This window comes from Orbicella franksi, chromosome 4 (assembly GCF_964199315.1).
Source record: "Orbicella franksi chromosome 4, jaOrbFran1.1, whole genome shotgun sequence".
In the NCBI taxonomy this organism is placed as follows: domain Eukaryota; kingdom Metazoa; phylum Cnidaria; class Anthozoa; order Scleractinia; family Merulinidae; genus Orbicella; species Orbicella franksi.
Window position 1 is genome coordinate 20,405,299 of NC_138148.1, and position 27,119 is coordinate 20,432,417.

Below are 27,119 nucleotides of genomic sequence, written 5' to 3' on the forward strand. Positions count from 1 at the left end.
TTCACTTGTGCGGTATTACTGATAATTCATGATGTATTTTTGGCTAAGATTTCATTTGAAAATGGTCAAATGGTCTTTGCACGGCTAAAATGTGTAATGTTATGTGACGTTATTCGAGTACTTTCATCCACCTTCTTGCTCACACCAGATTTTAACTGTGAACTTGTTAGTGTGTGGTTTGTCAATACAGCTGTGTTTCTTCTTTTTCAGACTTACGATTACCTTGGTTACCTTACAAAGTTACGGTGTTTACGACTAGAGTGTGGGAGGAGTGATGATGGACTGGGACGAGCCTTGAAAGACATGCACAGGTATACATTGCTGCTTAATGTACACAGATCTACCAATTGTACTTAATTTCAACATATTTTTGTCCCATCGGTCAGGTTTCATATTATTGTAGAAGGTAGTAGTCATCAGCTGTCTACGTTGTAATTTGGAAAAGCATTTCATTTTATGTGCAGTCAAACCTGTACATAACGGCCCTGTATTAAGCGGCCACCCTCTATTAAGCGGCCAGTTTTCAAACTCCCGATTTTGCGCTCATACAAACGCTGTATTTGTCTGTATTGGGCAGCCACGTCTATTAACCCTTTGAATACCAAACTTTCGCTCAAAAATACCGTTTTTAACCGTTTGGTCAGGTTTTTTAGCTGCCATGACGCTAAATAAGCTTAAGTTTTGCTAAGAAAGCTTTTTTTTTACTAAGTGGAGAGATTTTTCGAGGATTAGGTACAAAATTGAGCAAAATTTTAATTCAGGGCATGCGCATAAGCCAAAATTTGGACTTGTTTTTTTTTTTGCCACTGATTTCTCAATTTTGTTTGCTGCCCCTTTCCTTTCAGTTTTTCTCGGCCCTTTTACACTGGCTACCTTTTGCATTGTATGTTCTTTCTGGCTGCCGTGAAAAGTTGGATGTTAATTACGGGCGAAGCTTAGAAATGGACCTTGATCAATCATAGGCGTAGTGGACCATTTTACCACCGTTTTTGCACCAAATCTGATAACGTTGTTTTTCGATTTGCGACGTCGGAATGTCGTCGATATCTATACCTGACCATTGTGCGGAAAGGCCTAGCCTAGCACTACTATCTGCTTATCAAGAATATCTGATCATATTTAAATTAATGACGTCACCAGTGGTACAAAGAGCACGACCATTAATTACGCATATATATATGCGTAGTTGGTATTCAAAGGGTTTAGCGGCCGCGGCCACCCTGTAGTAGTCCTATGTTTGTCTTTCTTTGTTATTTTTATCTGTATTAAGCGGCCACCCTGAACGTAGCAACTATGAAATTGAACGTAAGAACTGTGAAACTGAACGTAACAACTGTGAAATTGAATGTAACAACTATGAAATTGAACGCAACATTTATGATATGACGGAATGAGATATCTTGTTGTGAACTGTAAGTCACAGAAATACAGTACTGTATACCGTAGAAGAGTAGAGGATAATTTATTGCACAGTACTTTTACACAATGTTACGTACATTATACCGTTAAGTTACAAGTTGGCACTGAACCTTGTTTAAAGTATTGATCGCTTGAAAGAGTGTTCATTGTCCTATTGTTTCCTTGCATGAAGTGTTCGTGTATAATACGCCATTGAAATTGACAATTAAGCGGCCAGTTCCTCAAGTCCCGAGGGTGGCTGTTATATTCAGGTTCGACTGTATTTCACTTGCCTTCCGTCATATCTCAACAGATATTAATGCCCCTTGTACTTTTTGCGTTGTCTACCAATACACCTTACCTTTCGTTACATGTTAATTTATTGCATGCAATTCTGTCATAGGTAAATTATCAAAAATTCTTACAGTAATTATTGAAATAATTTATGTAAAGTGTATAAAACGTATGCAAATTTATTTAGGGTGGCATATCCTTAGCGTGAGCCATGTATGTACCATGTGTATATCAGAATACGACTGACAGTTGCATCATTTGTGGTTTGTTAGACTTGTTCATCTGGATCTTATTATGTTTGGTATCTCTTCTACTTTGGCTGATGCACTTCAGATGCTACCAAGTCTCAGAACACTCTCTGTGTGGCCAGTCGAGGTATCATAACCCTTTAAAGTCCTCAGTAACCAACTTAAATTTCAGGAATGAGGCAATGTTTTATGAAGAGGTGTAGTAGTTGGGCTCTCGGTCGCTGATCTCCGTTAACTGATGTTGAAGTGTTTGCGCTCTTTTTTTACAATTCGTCTAGTTTCTACAAACAAAATGTAGCTGTGCTAGAAAGTGTGTATCGCTTTTTTTTTTAGCGGACTTAACACTGCGAGCAGTCTCTCGTTTCCTCGAAAATCCGTGGGGAAGAACGCAAAACAATTTAGCCTCGCACGTCACGCTCACAGTCACGCTCGCATGCTCACTTGTTTTACGTTCTTCCCACGGATTTTCGAGGAAAAGAGAGACTGCTCGCAGTCTAAGCGGACATAAGTCAATGTATTATAAATGTGTGGCAATCTTGAAAACACAGCATGCTTCCACACAGTTTTATGTTAAACATTTGATCAGTGATATCTTTCAATTTCAAGATATTTGGAATCAAACTCTAAAACAAATCTTCAGATTGGTGTTTTCTTCATTGTATTTCGCTGCATGTTTACTGCGATTCAGTAATGTTCTGTTTTGTAATTATTCCACAGGATAGTGCAGTCAACAGTCACTGCCTTGAAGCTGTGTTTAGACTCACTGATCTGTGTTGTTTAGACTGGGGTGTTGTTACTGGACCTCACTTGTCAATTCAGTTCACGGACCACAGATCATACAATCCGCATTCAAAAGGCATTTACTCCAGAGACGAGCCTCTGTTGCCCATTGCACCTCATCTTTGTTCTAATTTGTCATCGGAATTTCACATCCAGCAAGATTCTAACGGCAATCCAATGCTGTCTTTGAATGAACTGCACCGCATCTTAAGCAAGCGGCTTCCCTTAACGGACATCAGTGTGTTTAGAATTCCAGTGACGTCTGCCAGCAGGTTCTACTTTACAGCTTAACAATTCGTCCACGATGTATGGATATATTACAGGGATTTTCGTCAAGCCAGAATCAATATACAGAAGAGCCGCAAGTAACGAGAAACTAGAATATAGTACCAAAAAAGTAACGAGAAGTCAGACAATAGCAAAGCTCGCGCCTATGAGAAATAACTTGGTTATCATGTGATGTGACATTCTTGTGGAGAGGGAAGGAATTTGTCGCCAATTTTTTATGTCATCTCGTGGTCTTTTTGTTGTTGTTGTTGTTGTTGTTGTTGTTGTTGTTTTTTGTTTTGTTTTGTTTTGTTTCTTTTTTGTACAACAGTTAACGGCCACTGACGTGAGTTTTCGTTATGAACATCTTGGCTTTTGTCTTATTCCCGCCGTTTTTCCTAAAAGCGTTCCTTTTTTGTTCTCTTGGGATAAGTTTCAAAGAAAGAAAATGTAGCACTTATGTTATTCTGGTCTCCAAACGTTGATTTTGACGCTGCTCTGAACAGAATAATGTTGTCCAAAAACACTGAAACGGCGGCCATATGGTGTATCAAACCAGTCCTGTGGGAGTTGAACTCTTTTCTGATGTAAACACTTTCTTTTGTTCCAATAAATTTGCATGAGTACTGGCCACGTGACTAAAAACGCTCTATAGGTATATTTGATACACCATTACTATTTAATACTCTATTTGCAACTAGCATTTCCTCAGACAGTCATTTTATAAATCTTTTTACCCATAGAATCCACTCAGATGCGTGTGGACTTCAGTTTGTTTCGATTTCTTTTCTGAATAAATCACGTGTTCACATATGGTGGTGGTGTTTTTCTGTATCCCCATATTAGCGACCTATCATTAGCGGTGGGAGAAATGATATTTTACAAATGCCACTTTCTGTTTACTGTAGTTACTAAACATTCAGCGCGAGGTTTTGGAAGGTTTGCACTGTCCTGTGAGTCGATTTTTGGCTCCATTGTGCGGCTTGACAACAAACTGAATCCTCGCAGGAAATAGACAGGTTACATCTCGGCGGGTACGTTATTAGTGGGCTTTTCAGAAGTGCTTCATCCATTTGAATCACAACATGATCCAGTTAACTCTTAAAATTAGAAATCAATTCAACAGTTCTCTGTAGACTGTCCTCTAAGTCCATGACGGATTGCGAAAGTTCTGCATGAATCTCCCCAGTAAGTGGATCGGTGTGGTGTTTCTGTTGAAATGAATGTTAAACTATGTCATAATCATTAATGGGATGCAACGAAATGCTTAATTTATAAGGCAATCAGGAAAACTCTAAAACAAGGGTAGAAAATAGCTGAAGGGTAACAACAAATCAAGATTGCGACGGAAACTTGAAAATGTAGGCTTATAGGCCGTCCGTGACTATGGCAACGTCCACACCACGCCGGAGAAATTTGAAAATAGGCTTACTGTCCACACTAATCCGTCACGAAAACGGAGCTTTTCGAAAACACTTTTCAAACCGGGGAAATTTAAAAACGCCGGCTTTGCGTTTTCGTGTGGTCGGAAAACATTTTGAAAACGGAGCTTTTCGACAACGATGACGTCACGATAATCATGTGATTTTCCTGGCCGAGGTTTCCTCAAACACGAATCCAGAATGACCGGTGATCGATGCATTATGAATTACTCCCGCGTAGTGTAGACAAAAACATTTGATGGCTTTTCATAGTGAAACCTCCGTTTCCAAATTCCTTCGGCGTAGTGTGGCACTCACAGAACAGAGCGATTTTCATTTGAACACATTAACTACGATTTGACAGGTAAACAAACCTATCTGTTCAACCATTGGCACGTCCAAGTCAAACTGTAACGAAGAGACTTCCAAGGTCATACGAAAAAATCGATTGTGAGTTAAGAGACAAGCTACGAGAACTGCACTTCCAGTCTCAAAGGGAAAAGGAAGATCTCCCTTATCAGAAAACAACGCTGTTCTTGGGCCATCCAGTATATTCGCCTCAGCTTCATAAAGCCTGGACTGACAGCGATGCAAAACAAGCGATAAATTCACTGACCTTAGCTCTTGTAATCAACTGTTTGAGACTGAGTTTAGCTGAGGACAGAAGCTGCACTGATTCAGCCTTGTTGTCTTTGCATTGGCTAACTTCCATGTACACTGTAATTACAATTATGAATGAGGGAAATAATTAAAACGTAACACACACTACTTGAAAATAAAGCCAAGGGATGGTCTGAGAATCAGTTTGAAATGAGATAAATGGGAAGAAGAACCAGTTTATTACATCAACTTAGCAGTGCACTGTTACGTTTTTTAGTCCCTAGATCTTAGTCTAACATAATTCTCATTATTCGAAATCGCTGCGAATTTTTGTAACTTTCTTTCGCAGCGTCCTCTGTTGACATTCCTGGAATTACCTTTACATGCCATTGCCATAATGAAATAAGAGGCAGATTCTGGACTTATGCGACAGTGATTTAAAAAGCAGGTCTCTTTTCCATCCTCAATTCGTAGGTTGTAAATTGTTAACGGACACTGCCAGTGAACCAGGGAAGAACTGAAGAAAGATCGAACTTGGTAAGCCAGAGGGATGCTGGTCGGAACTAGTACTTTACTGGTGTGACATTTGGTTGACATGGTGTCACATTTCATTACCGAGCTTAAAATTCACCATCTAAATTAACTTATCATTAGTACTTTAGGGTTTGATCTGTAGCTTATTCTTGAACGAAGGGTTGCAAGGTTACTTAAACCAAGTGACTTAGTGTAAATTGTTGACAACTTAACTGATCAAATCTAACAATTTTAGATACGCTACACCAACAAAGTGCTACTTACTTTGACAAAGGTGAACAGTCAACTCTATGACTGCCTTGAACTGGCTGACATCATTTTCCCAGCCTGGAGCCTGGGTTCTAGTGCGATGGGCCTTGACCAGGAAGTTTAACGCCTGTGTAAATCAGTAAAATTGAAATACAGTTAGAATTTGCCAGTACTGATCTCTACCCCTCGTTGGAAGTCTGTACAAGACAAGAACAAACTTTGCCCTCGTTTCACTATAACATACCTTTTCTTTGTCTTCTTGAGACTCGCCATTTCGGTACAAATCTGAGTAAAGCTTCCACACCTCAAAATTGTTGGTGACCTTGACAGATAAGACAACTGCTGGTTATTCTCTTACGTTCATTGTAACAAAAGCTTCAAAATAGCTGACTCCAAGCACTGTAACACTGTACCTGTGATGTAAGCCTTCCCATCAATTTAAGCATCTTTGGTTTAAGAATTGAGGCTGAAAAATAAAATCCAACTGATTAGTAAAAGGACTCCATCTCTTATTATGTGGCTAGCTCCGTGAGTTGGAAAGATTAACCAAATCCTGCGCTGTGATTGGCTACCTGAGGGGGGCAAGATGGAGCTATCTTTCCCGCTCGGGACTACCCGCTGTGTCCCGCAAGAAAAAATTCCCCGAAAGCATCACAAATAAGAAATGAAAACACAATCTACCCAAAGATTCGACCCACCTGGTTGATCCTGGTTGTCCAAAATTCCTTCGTTCACCGCTTTTACCAGAATGCCTAAAACCTACAACAACAAATAAAGTACAGATACATGGAACTATCGATCTTACGAACAAGATAAACACCAACCTTAATTAAAATCTGCCAAAATAATCGGAAGGACAAGGATAGAATTTTCTGTCTCACCTCTGTATCACAGTACTTTTCTCGTAAGTCCATCAAGCGATGATATGCTGAAATAGCATCACTGAAGGCACCAACATCAACACTAACCTAACAAGGAACGACAGAACTAACTTTACCACAATTATTGAGAACTACGCACTGGTTATGTAGAATTGGGTATAGTTAAGGGGCTCGAGAAAAGCAGCATGCGCTGCTACACGGTAACATCACTGCCGAGAGGAGTGGGTAAATGAAAACTCTACATTCTCAGCTTGCAACCAAAGAAGTTTAACAAAAGTTCCTTGAATATGAAACAAAGTGCAAGAGCTAAGACGGAAGACTTAATCACTTGCTTACCACGCGAGCCTTCCTACCATGCTGGTGCACTTCGCCTTACATTAGGACATTGCTTCATACTGCAGCACACAACGGCAATTCTATTTTTCCGTATATTAACAGACATGATATTTTTCTAAGCAATTACGGAAGTAATTCTTGCTTTCCTTGGTATGTGAAAATATTCTCATATGCCAACGCAATCAAACTCGCAGTTTTTTTGGACATATTTATTACTTGTACAAGAATAATTTACAAACAGATAACTTCCATTGATACTAATACTAACATACTGTAAGTAATTACAATGAGTACTAATAATTTACAAACAAGTAACTTAAATTAATACCAACATACCAACGATAACACGAATAATTACGATAACACTAATTACTAACACAAAAAGCTGGATTAATGTCAAAACTACATTCTTTTTTAATAGATCTCTAAACATAAATTTTAATTTTTATAAATTTAATGCAATCAGACTCACCACCAAAAAGTTCTCCCACATGTGCCAGCTGCCATAGTTGGCTTTCAGACCTTCCTTGAGAGCAAGGTGTGCTCGCACTCTAAAGTTACACATTCAGTAAATTATCACAAATCATCTATTTAATTTAGACAGCGTTTTTGTAGGGTCTTATTGGCCAGTGACAATCAGCCAGTCAAGGAACTGAACCTAAACAAACTAGCTGCTGTGTCTACTTTCTATTTCCTTGCACGTGATATTTAACAATTCTTCCACGAGCGCGAGTTGGCTATAGTCATCTCATATCCAACAAGCACGAGTGAATTTTAGCTGTTTTCTTAAAAACGCCACCACAATATAGAAAACTAAACTAAAATAAAAATTAAAACGCCCCAAAACTCACGCGCACGCTTACCGTATTTGTAGAGTATGGTATAATGGCTCATAAGCCATGATGGCTAAGCCAATGAAAACTCTCGAGTTGCATTATCCAATGATCCAGTTTTCAGTAAACAGGAATATCACGCGTAAGATTGTCTGCAGGGTTTCTCAACTCCCTTTGTCTCTGGACAAACAGAGTTACATCAGGAATGGTCATCTTGAAAAAAACTGCATTTTGTAGTTAGTCGTTCGTAATCCACTTCTATCTTCAGGGTGGTACATCTATCTTCCCCAGTCTTGCACCTCCTTTTCTGCTTTTGGTTTTGATATTGCATGTTTCGTTCGTTTTCTTCTACCTACTCTTTTGATTTTATCTTCCTTTGCAAGTGTTTAGTACACGCGGGCAAAAATAATAAGACTGATAAACGTGTTGTTCCAGTCCTATAAACCAAATCTACTTACTTTTGCCCTGTCTTTATGTAGATATTAGAGAGATTATTCCATGCTTCCCCATTCTGTTGAGAGAACGTCATAAAATCACACTCTAAAAATGTTTCAAAATAGATTACTTCACAAAAAGTTACAAATCCAATCGGAAACAATCAGTTGCTGATAGTTAATACCCCAATGCTACAGTCTTAAGGTTCACATTGACTTGGAACAACAAGACAAAATACACAAACAAAACCAAGCCCAGCATCAGGATAAATCGCTCACAATTAGCCACTGGCAAAACAAATCCTTGCTGTAAATCTAGAAGATTACAGCGGTAACAGACAGGGCAGACGTTCAACGTCTACCAACACATGACTTTAAAACTGTCATCAACCGTTACCATAACTACCAAATGAGTGATGTAACAGTCACGCGCCCACTGACGCCCGCCTCAAATTACCTTTGAGCTCACTTCACGACAGCACACGTTATCATGATTGACAGCAGCTACTAGTAACCAGCCAATTACTGTATTAGCACCAGTATTTTTTTCTTTCTTGACATAATTTCAAAACATTGCTTAAAGCATTTTTCTCGGAGAGCAAGCTAAAAACAGCTCGCACAGTAAATGGAGTTAATCTATTACAGTCAAGACATTTCTGGAAAGAAGAGATTAACTTTGATGGGCACGTTAGTATTATACCTCACTATCAAGTGAAACACAGCGATGAAATGCTTTTGAAGAGAGTTGGAAATCTCCTGTCACCATTGCTGCACAACCAAGGGAAAACCACACTCCATGCTACAGAAAGATAACAATATACTTTATTAAAATCTGGATCATTGGATAATGCAGTTCAAGAGTTTTCATTTGCTTACCATTATACCATACTCTACAAATATGGTAGGCGTAGGCGTAACTTTTGGGGCGTTTTAATCTTTATTTTTATTTTAGTTTTCTATGTTTTGGAGGCCTTTTTAATAAAACAATTATTCCACTCGCGCTTGTTAGATATAGGATGATTATAGCCAACTGCGCCTCGTTGGCTCTATCATCTTATATCCAACACGCACTCGTGGAATAATTGTTAAATATGTTCTGTGATATATGTACAAAAATGAGGATCAAAATCATGGCTCATAGTGGCTATTCGTGACAGAACATTTTGGAAAACATTTTTTTTTTCACACACCATTTTTCCGAATAAATCACGAGTCAAGAAGCCACAATACACCCACCCCTCATCAGTCAATGTTAATGACTTCGCTGTAATCTTGTCCTTTAATTGTAAGTTTTAAAGATAATGACCAATGACCTGTGGTATAACGTTATTTATAGTATCAGGGGGGTAATTTTTGCAGCTCTCTTTGTTTAACTTGGTACATACCTGCAATGAGTTGAGTTCCAGCGACTTTTGGAAGCATGGTATTGACTTCGCATACTAAAAGACAACACAACATACGTGTTAGTTTAAGTCATGAGCCACTTTTTTACTAATTCAGTCCTTTTTGAAGAATATGAAACTAGATGTGCTTAGAATCATACCACATAACAAAAGCCAAGATGGAGACAAGCCAATTTACAGATGCCCTTGAAATGAAATAATGTAAACGAAAACTGGAAAATAACCATGAAATGATGTCTGCGTTTGCAGCATAAGTGAACATGTAGTAAGGGAGAGATCGCACTGCTTAACTCTAGGGTATTCCAGCATTCCTTTATTTTCAGCCAGATTACTGGTCTAACATAGCACTAGAGAAGGAAAGCTCTCGAGTTCTCGGCTACCAGTCGGTCGCTCCACCACTCAGATTCATATGAAGCAAACTTACCTCAGATGGCAGCATCACTTTCGTATAAAATAAATGATTGAACTCGGAAATGTTTTTCCATGTAGCTTGTGTTGCTGACTGGATAACATATTTCTTAAGCATAACCTAACTATAATATAATTTTCTTTTCAATCCAGTAGTTTTCGTTGCGTCATTTCAAGAGTATAAATATAAGTCTAAATCCTTCCAGTGCAGAGACTTCCAAACGGGATATATGCGCACCAGGACACGGTCAGCAGTTTCTTAATCGCAATTGTAGTAGTGACTTTTACATATTAGGTGATTAATGCCTGGGTCCCGAATAGTAGAGTTGAAACTAAAAACCTGTCATTCTAGTCAGGGCAAAACCGCTCTGTATTGTGCTTAAAACATATCTTACCTCTTTAGCCCTTAAATACAAATATCCCAGAGATCTTTGGGCTCTTGAATTCCGATGGCCTGATAGTTCCCAGGCCTTCTCGTAACAGCTAGCATCCTAAAGAACAGATGTAACCATTAACTAAATACCTTGTACAACTAGACTACCTTGACCACATGTTAAAAGTTGAGTAAACCAAACGACAAGTGCAATGAAATACAGATAGGGTTACACCCTTTCGAGCGGAGCCTTCCCGTATAAGCCATTATAAGGCGTACCCCCCGGGGAGTTAACATTTCATTTAAATATGCTGAACTGTTACCTTTAATGTATCGCCTAAAAGACACCATAAAAGGGCAGTTTCTTTTATCTTCAGTTGGTCTCGAATAAGTGTTTCTGCCTACAAAGAAATTAAATAAATACTCAAAATACTAGCATTCAAACTGCTTGCTGATGGCATAAAGGAATAAAATTAATAAATGGGAATTAGCAGAGACACTTTCTCAGAGTAGCCATTTATTCGCTGTTCCAGACCCAATTGAACTCTTACACGTTGCTGTCTTCCATAACTGTCCTTACTTTCTCACCCACCCACCCACCTACCGAGACTACGAGATCAGTTTTAGTTTACAACGCTATCAGCTGCAAAGAAACCAACAGCTTGTTCCTAAGTGCAACGTCAACACTAATTTAAATATCTCTAGCCAGTGCTATGCATAAATTTAAAAATAACCTATTGTTCTCATCCTCGATGTTACTCACAGAATTTTGAGGAAGGACACAATAGTAAATCATTGGTGGTACACTGCCAAGATGGTGCATTTTAATAATTGAAGGCTTTCGTGCAAAAAGGGCGTACATAGCATTTTGGGGCGATTTTTATTTTTTGCAGGATCGAGCTAATTTTTGGCAGACTGACTTGTTTTGACACGAAAGGCATCGTAATTGTTTTTGTTGATTTGCGCTTCGTTTTCGAGAAATAACGTATGCAAAAAAATCAGTTTTCCAAGGGTACCTTTGGAAGATCTTTTGTTGAGCGAAAAACAAAAGAAACCTTTGTTTTGCTGAACGATGAAGTCACCGAAGCGTGGTATTTGCTGCTAGTTTTACTATTCATATAATTACACAAATCTCTTCCTGTTGCTTCGTTAGCGCAAGCGAATAAGGCGCCGAACGGGCCGGATACGAGTTTGTTTTGTCGAGACACCGGTTCGATACGGGGTCGGTCGATTTTTTTGTCCGGTTTATTTCTCTACTATCACATTTCTCAAAAATCAAAACATCTATTTAAAAAAAAAAACCGTGCTGTCGAAGCTGCTAAAAGTAACGGTTTAAGTTTGCGCCACGTCAAAATCCACCTTGGAAGGATTCGCTCCAAAAGATGCCGCTCGGAAAACTGAGTTTCTTTGCATACTCGAAAACGAAGCGCAAATCAACAAACACAATTACGCAACGATGCCTTTCATGTCAAAACAAGTCAGTCTGCCGAAAATTAGCTCGATCCTGCAAAATATAAAAATCGGCCCAAAATGCTATATACGCCCTTTTAGATATCAGATCTCTCATTAATTATCAATGAGAGATCTGATATCTAAAAGGGCTGATCTGATATCAAGTCCAGCTGCAGTACTATGAGCTATGACTATTGTGATTTTTCTTCAGTGTTTCCATGTCTCTCACCTTGGCATACCACCCCAAGCTCTGGTAACAAACTGCAAGATCCTCCCAGGAATGCAATTTTTGGAAAATCTCCACAGCACTTTTGACCACACCCAAGCCAAGCAGCAACTGTGCTAAATCTCTCTAAAGCAAACAAAAATAAAAAGATAGCAATAATCACAGTACAGCTTTCAAGTCTCTAGATGTTCCATATAGTTTGGAGCAACATGATGGAACCATTCTACATAGCAATCTAGGAGAAGGAAGGTTTTAATTAAAACATCTTCTCATTCTTCCTAAATATCCAAATGTTGCACAGAAGCAAAAAAAAGGCAAAGTCAATAGCAACTAAGGTTAATGCCATTTATGTTGTAAGGAGTTATTTAAGACAGGACATGCATGTATCTATTAGAATGTCTAAGGAAAGATAAGAAAATGACAAGTAAATATAAAACAAATTGCTCAATTGTTTCATTTGTTTAATATGATCATCACTTCCTTGAGATACAATGAATTTACCTGGAAAGTCCATTTTGGTGGAAGAGGTACACAGTAAAACAACATCTGCCTTTCAGCAACCTGAATTATTTCATAAATGACTAAGTGAAAAGTAATTTTGTACAATCCTCATGAAACCGTGAATAAGATATACCAGTATGTGACCATGCTAGCAAATGTAACCTAATGACTAGCACCAGTAATAGTACTGTTTGTTCTTCACTATTTCAAAAGCAACCTTTGATGCTCCTGGGGGTTTTGGTTGCAATAATGCTGCACTAGTGTGAGTTTAAAAAGAAAGAGAGAAGTGCAAACTAAGCGTAGTCTTTGCATGGAAAGCAGTGACAAGGGAGAAAGAGGGGAACATTGGAGTTTGCAGCATTGGAAAATTTTTTTGCAGAACTCGGGTAATTTTAATTTTGAATTGCAGAATTGCAGCATTCTCCGAACCTGTGGGATGTAGTTTTTTAGCATTTAGACAGTAATAAGTATCATCCTCCAAGTCCTCCAACATTTTCTGAGCCTTTTCTAGTTTCCAATCGGAAAAGAGTAAGTCACCTTTTGTTAATTATTAGCCAACATGCCAATGGATGTAACTTATTTTGTCTAAATTGAACATTGCCTGACTTAACGACCATTATAAAATTCCTAATAATTGTTATATGCTATCTGCTCTAAACTTGACATACAGAGTTGTGGTATATGGCATTTTTTTTTTTTTTTTTTTTTTGATATTGTGGTATTTGCGGATTTTTTTGCGGTATTACAGTGTTTAGAAACCCCTCAATGTTCCCTCAAAAAAGACGAATACATTACAAGCCAGTCAACAGAGTAATTCATATCATGCATGCCCTAAAACAATAAACCAACTTGATATCTGGAGGTTTCCAAACAAGCAGTTTAAGATCAACATGATTTTAATTTATGAACAACTTGCAAAGTTACATGTACACACTACAAATAGTTATCACATACAAGCATTGACTTCATGTACACCCCAGACGATTTCACAACAAACAGCAGAAAAACAACTGACCTCAGGAGAGGAATGTTCAATGGAATCCACTAGAGCCTACCAAAACAAAAGGAGAAAAAAAAAATGTAGGTCATGAAAAATACACAATGTTCACCACAACAGGAAATGCAAATGTGTGGTGCATAACAATATAACAAGAACGTATTGAAGTAATACAGAATATAATGTGAATAATTAACCTCTAACTGCATCATTGACCTCTCCACTCGTCTACTTGATTCTTTTTCTAATCTGCTTCTCATCAATAGTGCCATCATGTGAATACACCAAGCCTTGGGCCTATTTGTGATTACCTGCAGAAAAAATCAACTCTTACCATTTAGCTCAATTCAATTGATGAATTGAAGTGATGCAGAAATGATGCTGGAATGGAATGGTATTAATTTCCTAATATTTGTACACATTTTCTGCTTCCAGTCATCTCTAAAGAAAATCAACAATAAGAATGAAATTCTCTTAAATGCGCCTTTTAATATGCTTGGTTAGCTGAAAAACACTTACTATCATGTAAAAGTCAATGCAACACTTTCTGTTTGTTTTTCAGCCAATGTTAAGGAAAATGATATGGCTTTATGACAAAACTTACCTCCAAATATGCCAACAGCTTTTCTTTGTTAAGTTTGCTAACTGCCTGACTCTTCTTGTGTTCAAAACTACAAAAAATGTAAGGTTAATTTGTTAATTTGATTTTGACAAATCAGCATGGTCTACAGGGGTTTATAGTTAAAAAAGTGGAAGGTGAGTCAACGCAGGCAAACAATCTTAGTCATAATTATTTTGTAGAAGTGGGTCTCTTGCATAAATAATTCTAAATTTTACCAACATTTTCACAAAACTTAACCCTTCAAGAGGCATTTGAAACCAATTAATTCACACAGATAAACAAAGATCCAAAAAGAACAGAATTCGATGGTGCATTTTGTAAACAATTCAAGCTTCTAGTTGATACATTTTCTTCATTTTTTCACTAAACATAGAAAATCAGTAAAGAAAATGATCCATCAAAAGAAAAATAGGGGTCACCGAACGTCCAAGATCATTAAAGCTAGGCGAAGCTATAGCAATGGCCATCTGCCCCATCATTGTTCATTATTTTTATTGCTTAGCGCACACTCTCATGCATGACGTGGTAAGTGAATTTGCATGTGCAGTAAGGATGCACAGAAACAATTAACGTGAACGTCCTTAAGTGCACGTTAGCAGGTTTTAATACACAATTTAAGAAGCAAAAGAAAGTTTTTCACTTTTATTCGCTAAAAAAAGTTAAGGACACTTGGCAATAAATCACGAAACATTCTGGCAACAAAGACGGCTTTAAATTTTAGCCGGCTCTACAGCAGATTATTTAAAGAACATATTAAGTTACTCCTGATCATTAAGTTTTTCTTGGTGTGTACTCCATGAAAAAATGCAAGCTACGCCCAGGACTCCATTAGGTGCTCTTGAACAAGGTATTTTGAAAGGGTCTTTTAAATAACAAAATGCCAGCTTTCCTTATGTTTTCCTTATTTCTATAGCTTGGCTTGGGTGTAGGCTCTCTGTATAGTCCACTACAGGGACTGACTGCCCCAATATGCCTACCACAGGAAAGAACTGTCCCGAGACTGCTGACTTGGTCTAAAAGCAGACCACAACTGAACAACATTTTAAACTGTTACGGTAACTGAATTTTAGAGAAATATACTACGTTTGAATGATTTGCATTATTATATTTATTCCATGGTAAATTCAGAATTTGAATCAAAGAACCAGAACTGTTCTGGGGTAAGTAAGAAAAAAAAACATCCAGTAAGATTCTCCAACTTTGGATACACATTTCAGGAAAACTACACATAAGGGTCAAGCAGTAAAATTAATACCAGAATGACATAATTTGTTTGTTTTTTGTTGTTTTTTTTTTGTTATATTAAACTGATTGACTCTTACGGTAAAGACAAATTTAGTTGAACAAGTTCACCAGCCATTTCAACTGCTCTAAATACTAAATTACAATCAAATACAGAAAAGTTGGGCTCACAAGCAACTGTTAATTAAAATAACAAGTCTTACGTCAGTCCAAGGATGACAGCCTGATCTAAGGCACTGAGAACAGTCTGGCTAATTTGCTGAGTATTTGTATCTTTGAACTGGATCTTATTCAGAAGTACATCATCATCAAGTGCAACATCCTAAGCAAGAAAAATAAAGAACAGCAAGTGATGAATGTAAACAGGACAAGCATTTTTGTGATTATTCTACTAGAGAGAACAAACCACCACATTCCTTCTACATGTATGGTACCCATCAAATTACATGTAATAATATTTTAGGGCAGCTTGTTTTTGTGTTAAACTACTTTCAGAAAAATTAATTCTTAGTTCTCAACAACATTTCTACATGCACAAGAATTGAAATATTGTAAAGGTATTTATCACACTTTATTTAAAGGAGCTCAGTCACGGTTTGCACATATTGAAAAGATTAGCCTCAATTTTTCAAATTCGTCGTTTGTAATCCATGTCAATCTTCTCTATCCTTAGCCATCTTTGTTCTTTTATGGTTTATCATTATCTCTTTGGTGTTTTTCTATCTTATTAAACTGTTATTTTCAGGTTTCCTACCATTTAAAGGTTATTTTATACGTGGCCAAAATAACTCAAAATAACGTGACTGAGCTCCTTTAAAATAAAATAAAAACATTGGATACGCATGACAGCATTACAAAGTATACACATATCATCAGTAATACATGTACTTGATCAGAGTATAATTCACATTTAGCTTCTCTATTTTTGTGTAAGACAATACTCATTAACCATGGCTATAAACAAATTGACTGACAGATGGAAATACAGACAAACAGGTGGACAGACAGACAGACAGACTGACAGACTGTGAGTGATTAACTGGTGAGTTTCTAGCCTTCTACCATAATTTAGTCATGATTATTATTATCATTACTAGTGACTAAAAAGTAACTTACTCTAGGCAAATTCTGTCGGTTAATCATTTCAGTAGATTCATCTGCAGGATAACCAAAATGTTATCAATTTTAAGAAGAAAGCACAAACATGTAGCTACAAACATCAGCAATTTAATACTAAAGTGCAGTGTGTACGTATGTACAATCACTGACTGTTCTTTTAATTATTAAAAAACTTATTACGTTGCTCATGCCGAAGTTTGATGTATCTTTATTACAGTCATACTATACTTATTCATTTTATTTGTTTAAATGCATGTAGCAGCATCATACTGAGGACTATCCACCTCTTCTGATACAAAAGTTTCATGCAAGAGGCAAAGTCAATTATCTGATGAGTAGAAGTTTTTAACTATAGTTATCTACATGAGCCAAAAATCCATGACTCTGAATTAAAGCTCTGGGTTCAACAGCAGCTAGTGTCTGTATAAATGTGAAAAAAGTTTATGCTGTCTCTCTCTCTTCAGCAAGAAGTCTAAAGCTAGAAATAATAGTACAGCTACAGATATTAACATCTGGAACCTGACAAAGAAACAGGTTTTTAAAAGTTCTCTGTCAAGCACAATGCTACCCACTGATCTATGAACAATAAATTGCTTTCAGATCAATGGAAACAAATTTGTTACTGCCCTACCTGTTGGAATTCCATTGATGGTTCCTTCTCTTTGAACCAATAATACTGGCTGAGCAAAATCATTTTCTTGAAATTTTGTTCTCTTTCCAAGAGCACCTGACAAATGAACAATACAAATGTTCAAGGAAGGTGTGTTATCAAACATTACAGTCATGCAGTTACTTCAAAAATATCTTTTTTTGATATTAACTATTTGTTAACCGAGAGTGAGGTCTTTATGGGAAAATCTCAAACTGAGACCTTACTGTATTGACTGAACAATAGCGAGGTTAATAAGTTGTTTATCATATGACTTTTTGCTTTGGTTTTGCAGGCCCGTAATCAGCCCATGGGCATTACGGGAGAATAATGCCTTACAACTGGCCAATCAGAGTGCACGTTACAACAGCTACAAACACAATCCATGTAATAATTACAAATATTGGAAACTTAAGAGTGCAGTTATTGGAGACCAAGACCAAGTAGTTAAGGTGCCAGTATTAAAACACGGATGTTCCATGTTCAAAGTCCCCTCTGATGATGACTGGCTAACTGGAATTGTTTTACAGCAGATCCAAGTTCAACTACTCGACCATGGTTGTGAATAACCAACCAGTGTGCCTCCTGCCAGTTGGGGTTTTTAACCTTGCCACAGTTAATTTTAATGTCTATTACCAAATATTTGTTTTTGACAATTAAATATATAATTTATTATAAATTAATAATTGCTGGCCCAGTAGCCTTTGTGGTATAGACACTGACCATCTCTAGTTAATTTTAATGAATTCAGCTTTAAGATAACGTCTGCATCCACTTGTAGCTTTAGAAAAGATGACTTTGTATATACTTAAAAACTTATGCTAACAATCTCTTATTGTATATATCGCTGACTTAGGTTCAAACTTTTTTTCTGTAAATACCCCTAGTTTTTAGTTTTTTAGTTACTTAGCGATTAGTTAATTACAAACAACCCCACAAGCTCATGTAGCTTTAATACTCATCGTTTTAAAATAAAGGTTATCTATCTATCTATCTATCTATCTATCTATCTATCAAGAATAAATAAAGTCATTTTTTTCTTTAGTAATATTTTACCTGTGATTTCAACTTGTAAGCCTAAGTTGGACTGAGCCACAGTGAAATGTTCCTGAAAGTATGCATGTAGGATTTATTGGGAGTTCAATGCAACCTGCTGCTACCCCAAATACCCTCACCAATAAACAATGAAAGAATTGAAAAAATATGTAATAAGAGAAGCAATCTTCACCAGGAGATTGTCTGGAGATTAAACATGTTTTTAATGTGATAGCAGGGATGTGATCTACAAAAGCCCAGGTGCCACACATGACTAACGTTTGCCTTTGGACGACTCAATAAAACTTACTTCTTTCATGGAAACTTAAGTGCTGGGCACCCAGGATTTCATGGCAAGCGCATTGTAATTAACTACTCACTTACCCTGGCTTTTGTGGTGTCATAGCAGTAAAGATATAAATATCCCAGTTCAAGGTGGATCTGGGTTGCGACACTCCTAATGAAAACAGTTACAAAATGGTGTTAATTAATTAGTTTCAGTAGGTTATCCTGTGAATGCAAGTGCAATAAAGGATTGGCACTACAAGTGATATTTGAAAGTTATGCATGAATGTAATTTGAAAGAATTTTCAAATATCATGGCCAGTGCAAGTCCTGAATTGCTCATTACATTGATTAATGACAGAGTCAATGTTCCCGTGGATATGGATTTACATTTGCCTACTCTCAGCCAATCATACTAAGGTAATTTTCTCAGTCATATATTATAAATATTAATGAACCTCATAAAATTGAAATAAAATAAATACTGTTGGCTATTTTTCCAAATTTTTCCAAATATCAATTCACTGAGATGGACCTCCTTTTCCCAGGTATAAGGTGAAGCTATATACAACCTTGTGATGGCAAGCACATAACTATAACCACTATTAGGTCAATCAATTAATCAATAATTGCTAATTTATACATGCAGGCCTACAGCCTATGGGAGCATGAGCTCATTAAACAACAAGTGGCAGTTAGTATACATACAAACCTTCATTATATTATCCACCATTAGATACCACTTTAAGTACTCTATTCAATGAGATTTGTCAATAATCATATAGTGTGACAGGTGCCATGGGCGGTGACCTGTGGGAGGTTGCCATGCTTACACCATTTATATGCATTTTTTCAATGCTCACTTGCTTATTGCCTACTTTGATGTCAAATACACCAACCCTCCATTTGAATATTGCTTACTGACAAGTTAAAGTCAGGTGTTTAGTTAATTAAAACTACATGAATTCGCACTTGGTATGTTTCTACTGTACACTGCATCAGCAGTACAGTGTTAACCTAACCACTAAGAGGGCACAACACTTGGGATATAACATTAACATGATGGCTGTTTTTAAAGGGGTTCTTTATACAATATGATGCCTGAGCTTTTCTTTGCGACAGGGAAGAGCGGCAATTAATTCAGTTTCGTGTTAGTGAGGTGATTGTAAGGGAGTTACTGCATCCGGTGAACTATTCAGTATACTTTTTGAAGATCGATGGTGAGTTGAATTCAGTACACAGATTGCTTGTTAACTTTATGAATGCATTTGAAACACTACCATAGTTAATTCTATTTTGAACAATACTACTTTATTTTAACATGCATTCAAATTGTACCTGTTTCTTTCAACAGAAAGAAAAGTTGTCCTCTCTTGAACTGTGGGAAAAAATATAATTATATCATAACGTTTGTGTTGTAAGTAATTAATGTGCTTGCAGGGTAAGTAAAAGCAAATAGTCAAAAGCACAAAATATACAGTGCACTACAGTCACTTAACTGTCCAGTGAGAGAGACAGTACTCATGACAACTGACTTATTAAACATGACAATTTGTACAAAATTATATTTCTTTTCCCAACTCAGTTATTTAGTTGTAAAGGAAACAGCAAGCATGCCTACTTTACTTAGTTGAGTACAGTACCGCTCAAAGGCCAAGAATGGTCCTGAATGGTCCGTGTTTGCTTTTAAACATGTCACTGTTAACCTTTCTTTCATGTATACAGCACCTTTCTACTGAAGTGAAGTTAATGATTTCATAAATCGCGGCGTTCGTTTGGCGAAAGAAGCCACTGGGATTGACCAGCAAAAGAAGCAATTTCAGCGTACAGGTCTGGACACCGTGGAAGTCATGAACGATATGTTTTCAACTGAAAACTGAAAAATTTGCGGCGTATATATTCACAGATACCATTCTCAAACCACGTGGGTTGAAAATTTCTGGAGTTACATCTTTTATGAACGTGGTAAACATGGGAAATCCGGCGCCGGCAGTCACAAGCGAAGCTTCGTCAGATCGCGCAAAGTTTCGCTGTGTTGTTGCTGCATTGTTTACTTCACAATAGGCTATTAAAATCTTGCAAGAAGTTCAGGCAACCGTACTTACAGTTTTTTAAAGCTCTCGCGAGACGAAAGTCTTGTCTCTCGAGATGAAAGTCACATCTCTCGAGACGAGATTCTTGTCTCGTGAGACGAGAATCTCTTCTCGCGAGAAGGTGGTAACTTACTTTTGAGCAGTACATGCAGTACATGCAGTACATGCATAATACTTTTGATAAACTGATTAAAGCTGTATAGTAAGATGATATATAACAATATTATTATGATAGTATGATATTTTATTATTACTGTGCATGTACTTCATCACAATGAACAACCACAGACGTTCATTTACATCACTTGTACATTCCCTGATACCCATTTCAGTACAGTTGGGTGGAGAGCTGCACTGTGAGAGTATTTTTAAGTGTCTTCCTTGAAGCCAGTCTGCTCACTCCAAAGCCCAGTGAGCTAACCATTACACCATGACTGCACAGGTTTTTAATGTAACAAAATGAAACATTTCTGCACAGTTTACTTAACAACAGAATATATAATGCACAATGCACAACAGACCTTTGTCCATTAAATGGAATATTTTATTCTTCATCAGCTCATTTTGTTCATCTAAGAGTTGTCTCTGTATTGTTAGACACCTCAAGGCCCAGATACAAGTAGACTGCAACAAAGAACTCAATAAGTAAGCACACCCTGTCTGTTAGTAATACTTTCAACTGTAGCAGATTTGCACATTGTTATTCTGGCAGGTGCAATGTAAACATTGTAGCTGATTTAGGCAAACTTTACCCAGACTTACAAAATACCTAGTGCACTTTTTCAAGTTAAAAACAACAGAACATAGAATAAATTACAATATTTAGAGAGGAAGCCACATCAGCCTTAGCTGGTTTTCATGCAGGTCCTCCATCCTGGTCAAATTGGAATTTGGAGATGTTGGTTTAAGTGGAGGAAGGAAAACCGGAGGAACCCGGTACATGGCTTTAAGGATGCTCAAAATTTGCCAAAAATGCATGATTAGAAATGACTGGATGACATGCAGATGAAATTTAGTTGAACATCTGCAGTAGACAAAGGGTATGACAACAATGACAAACGTTATCGCGAGATAAAAAAATAAATAAACTGCTTTATCTTATTATTGACTTTATGACAAAAAGTGTTTAACTTGATAAGGTTATTTTAATCATTACCTGGCAGACAGTCAAGGATTCTTCACATTCAACTAAGATTGCTTTGGCAGTCAAGAAAAGCAGGGGGGCATCCATCAAAGGATTGGTAAAGGACTGAAAGAAAAAGTACTTGACTATGTTGCAATCTATTTGCAATGATTATATCTACAGTGATAAATAGCTCACCATATTGAACATGTATATTCCTGTAATGAGGAAAATCTTAGCTGTATTCAAGCTTTGAAGATAAAAGAGTTATGTTCCCAAGGAGAAGAGGGTACTTGACCCAAATCTGGGTATAGAGGTGTTGCCAAGGGTCAGGAAATCCTGACCCTGTTTAGGACAAAAATACTCTAAAATTTTCAAAGGCCAATTCAAATTATCCGTTTTTCCCGTTGACTTCTGAATTTTCAGTGGCTTCTCTCCACTGGCATCCAAAGGCACTATAAATGCAAGGAAACCACTCTCACACACTTACATGCCTTTAATTCAAAATTAAATATGACAACAACACATAGGCGAGTAATAATGAGCCTCCTTTTTTAGCTCTGACAAAGAAGCAACCAAAAATTAAGCAAGACAAAAAAGATTGGCTTAAGGAAAAAATCCCTGAGTAGACAATTTTAAATATACATGTATTCTCATCACCAATCTGTCCTTGTTCTTGTTCATACGTTATTTTTGCCATTTATAAATATATTTACAACATAACAAAGTATAAGGTAAGGAAGCCCAGGAAAGCCAATAGGCTTATGTAAAGGATTACCTTAAAGATAACTAAGACTTAACAAAAGAATAAAACTGCTGGACATCATTTGCTTAGCTTAACATGAAGTGAAATAATAACTTAGAGGCATACATGCACCATAAGACCCTCATCCAGCCTGGTCATATTTCATTTTAAAACATATTTATAATAATTTTACATTGTTGTACCTCTCCATCTTGACTGAGTCTTGCTATAATCTGTTGATTAGAGCATTCTTGCCCAGACTGTGGCAGCACTGAAGCAAGTGAAGGTATTGGGCCAGTCCAGTTACACTGAATAAAGAGGTCAAGACAAGCCACACCCGTGAAAAACACCAACGCATGTCTGCCAAGAAAAAGATGTTTGCTTTAAAACAATGAAGAGAGTTGATAATTTGTCATAACACCCATAAAAAATTATAAAATTATAACATAAATTATAAATGTTTATAGGAGATATTGGAGAGTTAGCCTCTTCCAAGCGTTCAGACACTTGGAGCCCAGGGCAAAAAACAATGAGTGAAAAAATAGGGAGAAGCGCAGAAACAAAAAGCGAAAGCTTCCTCTTGCCGTACTGTTTTTAATTTTTCGTGCGCAATTTTAGGTAAAATCAATTACTACCATTTGTATGTATGGTACCATAGTTTCTTTAAGAAAACTGGCCAGAGATGAAAATTCTGTAAGTTGCATATGATAAGGCTGTGTTGGAGAACCAGTACTCTAGTCATGTCAATATTTGTTAATTTTCTACACATTTATTAAAATAAACATATTTGAGCAAACTTCCAGTACCTTCCAAATTTGCAAGAAAAAATTACAGACGTATCAATAACTGCACGCACTTTCAGCAAAGCTGCAAACTTAAAATAGTGTACATCCTTGCCTGCATAGCTGACGATTTAGATCCATGGGGTTTAATTTTTTGGTAGTGTTTCATGGGGCAGAATGAGCCTCACCTTCGCCGCTCATTCTGCACCATGAAAGGCCACCAAAAAATTTTCCCAAACTGCCAGCTGGGCAAGCTTCATGCAAGTACTGCACATCCCTAAGTTCTTTTAGCAAAGTGAAAGTCATTAAAGGTTTAAAAAAAGAAGTTTCAAAGAAATTATTCAATTATTCAAAACCTCGGCTGACCTGACAGGTGAGCATTCATTCTCTTGTAACAACAATATCTCTTTCATCAATTGATCATTATCTATAATGCAAAAAGATAAATTGTACTACAGTGGCTCTCGTTTTCCACAGAGGCTCAAAGGTGGTTTTTATCATATGGGAAGTATCCACTGAGTGATGTCAGTGCAGGCATAATGTAACATGAGAGGATATAGCTGGAGCAGGCTTGCCACCAGGTGGATCTTTCAACTTTTGTGCCTGCTCTCATCTTGCTCAGCAGATTTCTGTAATGAATATCTGAACCTCAGCAGAGAGAGGCTGGGGCTGAAGAGAGGCAATGAGAGAGTTTAAAGAGTCTTGCCCAAGAATGCTGGTTTAACACAATTAGCCTACTGGCAAAGGCAAAAGGTGTAGAGGACAGTTTATGATAGTTAGGTCATCTGGATAAAATGAGAATTACAAAATTAACACTGAAGTAAATATATAAAGTGCTAATAAATAACCCAAGAATTTCTCTCTAGGTGTTGTTCCAAGAAAATATACTTGGTATCACACCAGGCAAACAAAACTTTTATTGACCAAGATGTTAGGTCAGGAAACCAACAAGAACTAATTCACAAATCATGGGTTCAATTTCCAACCAGTTTCCCACCAAGGTAGCAAATTATAATAATAATAATAATAATAATAATAATAATAATAATAATAATAATAATAATAATAATAATAATAATAATAATAATAATAATAATAATAAACAACTTTATTTATCAAGGGTAGTTAACATAGAACAGTAGTAACTGAAAAACCAGTGGTTGTCATATAAAAGATGAACTATTAAAAGTTAATAATATAGAAAGATTCTCAAGTATGTGACGATAACATAAAAGAAAAACTAAAATATGAGCAACACTAGTGTAGTGCTTGGCTTCCGCACTTATTTTTCTTATTTTATCCTTTATTTGCCTGACTAAGAGGGCAATAGTAAGCCCTAAAGACTTAAAGCATGAAGCTGTGGCTCATCCTTAGTGTAAGAACCCGTAACAACTATGAGTGACGTAAAACAAAGAAAACAAAAAACTCGACAGAACAGACCCTTATCCTAACAAAAGCTACAAAACAAAGAAAATCTTCACAGGTTCTTACACCGAGGAAAACCCAAAGCTGTTCATGTCTTTCTCACCTGTTGTTACTGCTGCAATATGTAATAGATGTTGTGGAGTTTTTTGTTGCAATGCTCTCAAGTAATCTCCCTTACATAAACAAACTACAATGTCCCTAAGCTCGTCCAGCTCGTCTGCAAAAATTACATTCATCGTCTCGTAAGAATTTCAACCTGATTCATTCTCAACTCTCACCCATCGTCTTTAAATGATCATAAATTTCTCTCACCTAAATCCGTATGAGTAAGCCGCAAAGTATCGATCATAGGAAAGATCTTGCCTTCATTCCTCTCCAGGACCGCTGTTTCTAAAGCATGAAGAATTTCAGTTGGATCCATAACCGTCTTTGTGACATATTCTGCTGGATTTTGCTAAACACGTTTTCCTCCAGGCGCCACGTGCGGTAGAACTAGTGCCAGCTCTAACGCAGTCATATAGGTCCGCAATGCGTACTTGTGCGCCTATGGCTTGTTTTAGTATTGTAGGTACTGCCCCGAGGGAGGGGGGTACTTTAGGAATTTCTGGGTGGGGATGTGCCGCTGGGACCCTGGAACCCTTAGCCTATACCAGAGCTAGTTCAGCTTAATTTTGCTACCCTATACTAGAATAACCAGTATTAAAACCACCGATTTCCGTCTGAATTCCGATTTTTGACAGTTAGTAATATCCAGTAGTGTTTTATGATAGTCATCTGTGGACGCTGTTGAGGTTAGGTTGCAAAAATTTAAACTTGCCGATTTCATCTTTTTATATTTTTGAGTGGCAATTCCTGGTTTTCTTAGTTTAGATAAAATCTTCAACCAACTGGTCAGTTTCGTGAAAAATGATACCCTTCTAGACCCAAACGCTCTGATTTATATACTCTATGCTAGAGTAAACTGCTTGAAAACCATACCCTTCACAGCGGCACATACCTATATAGCCCATATTTGGCAGAACACTCCCCCCTCCCCCCAGGAGGCATTGTAGTCTTACGATTAGGCAAGTATTAGATAGATAAAAGTACAATAATAAATGAGGTTCGTGCCAGGAACGTGCTTGAGCCTGCTGTTTTAAACTGCCCAGCGCTTCCGTACAAATCGATTTATTCAATATCTCTCCAGAAATAGTATAGTTGTTAGTTTTACCCAGTGGAGAAGATATCTGCCTTGTGAGCGGGAGGCTAAGAGTTCAACTCCTATTGAAACCAGAACTTTTTATTTTCTTTTTTACTTATTTTTCTCTTTTTTTTCTTTTACTTATTTGCTTTTCTTTACTGCGTTTGCCTTTCCAATGTGCTGTGATGACGTAATAGCTGTATTCCCTTATGTTCGATTCATTATCACACGGTGGCGCAGCGATAAGATTTGGAAGTCGGATGGAAGGGTCAGCGGTTCGAATCCTGGTATAGGCAGTTCTTTTTTTTCTTATTCTTATTCTTTTTTTCCTCCTTGAGTTACCTGGGTTTCCACCAACCTGCACACAAAGGGTCTTAATCCGCCGCTAAGAAGATTTTAACGCTGTAAAATCACAAGAAACGACGAGAAGAAAACTTAGGTGAGTTTAAAGGAAAATTTCATTGCCCATTTCGTACACTTTACAGCGACAGAAGTGTTTCTCACACTCGGCCATGTCCAGTTATTAACTACGCTGGTCTCCTCCTCACAACGCGTAGTAACAGTCAACGCAAAATCCACTAAATCGCTCAAATTCGCCATTTTGAGCCGCAGAAACGACAATACACAACAACTGTGGTAGGTTTACGTTTATTTTGAGCTTTGACATAGATATTACTCGATATCAGTTTACGATATTAAGACTCTTCAATGTTCCCTTACATTTCTTTATATTTCGAACATACAAACAGTACAGACACGCCGCTTGTATGGGCGCCCTGTGGTCGGAGGAGTCTTCATCATATTCAGAAAGCTGATCGCCTCCAGAATCCCTTGACGAAATCGCACCTTCTCTCCTTTACCCCTTGAAAAGTCATTTTGATCTTCATTTTCTGGTGCAAACTCTAGCCGTTCTACCTGTTGGAGAGCAGTCTGATACATGTTGAGAGGAAGAGTTCCAGCCTTGCACTTAGTTGTTTCTTGTCGGACAGTGCGTTGCAATAAAGGGCGCAAATGATGGGTCAAATAACAAATCTGAACAAAGGTCACCGAAGACCAAGAACACAAAGGTCAAGCAACAAAAGGATGATTGTCCTGTCACGGTCACGCAATATTGTTAATTACTGTCGAAAATAATAGAAGACACAACAAAAATCACGGTTCACTATGAATTAGATACTTTTTTC

The 27,119-nt window shown here is 37.3% G+C and overlaps 2 protein-coding genes across 4 annotated transcripts in view; one reads left to right on the top strand and one right to left on the bottom strand.

The window, feature by feature from the left end:
• The window catches only part of LOC145483681 (uncharacterized), a 16,971-nt gene extending 13,171 nt beyond the window's left edge, over nt 1-3,800 (top strand). For 2 of the 3 annotated variants that reach the window (XM_081462222.1, XM_081462221.1), the window contains exons 15-17: nt 211-311; nt 1,965-2,067; nt 2,658-3,800. In XM_081462222.1, coding sequence (XP_081318348.1) covers nt 211-311; nt 1,965-2,067; nt 2,658-3,011 — 558 coding nt within the window. In that variant the 3' untranslated portion in view covers nt 3,012-3,800. Of the gene's footprint in view, nt 1-210; nt 312-1,964; nt 2,301-2,439 lie in introns of all 3 variants that reach the window. The other variant, XR_014048947.1, reaches the window with a different exon arrangement.
• Nucleotides 3,666-25,771, bottom strand: LOC145483679 (tetratricopeptide repeat protein 27-like). Its single transcript, XM_081462218.1, has 30 exons — nt 25,068-25,771; nt 24,859-24,972; nt 23,697-23,757; nt 22,752-22,908; nt 21,837-21,929; nt 21,202-21,304; nt 19,926-19,965; nt 18,687-18,759; nt 18,324-18,375; nt 17,250-17,345; nt 16,616-16,656; nt 15,703-15,821; nt 14,240-14,306; nt 13,833-13,946; nt 13,654-13,689; nt 12,639-12,698; nt 12,141-12,263; nt 10,783-10,860; nt 10,482-10,577; nt 9,661-9,714; nt 8,976-9,074; nt 8,300-8,352; nt 7,481-7,559; nt 6,673-6,759; nt 6,490-6,550; nt 6,205-6,257; nt 6,036-6,113; nt 5,807-5,918; nt 5,025-5,125; nt 3,666-4,198 (listed from the first exon to the last, which is right to left on the bottom strand). The coding sequence occupies exons 1-30, from the start codon at nt 25,174-25,176 to the stop codon at nt 4,082-4,084; spliced, it is 2,526 nt and encodes an 841-aa protein (XP_081318344.1). The 5' UTR covers nt 25,177-25,771; the 3' UTR covers nt 3,666-4,081.
• Between the last annotated feature and the right edge of the window lie 1,348 nt (nt 25,772-27,119).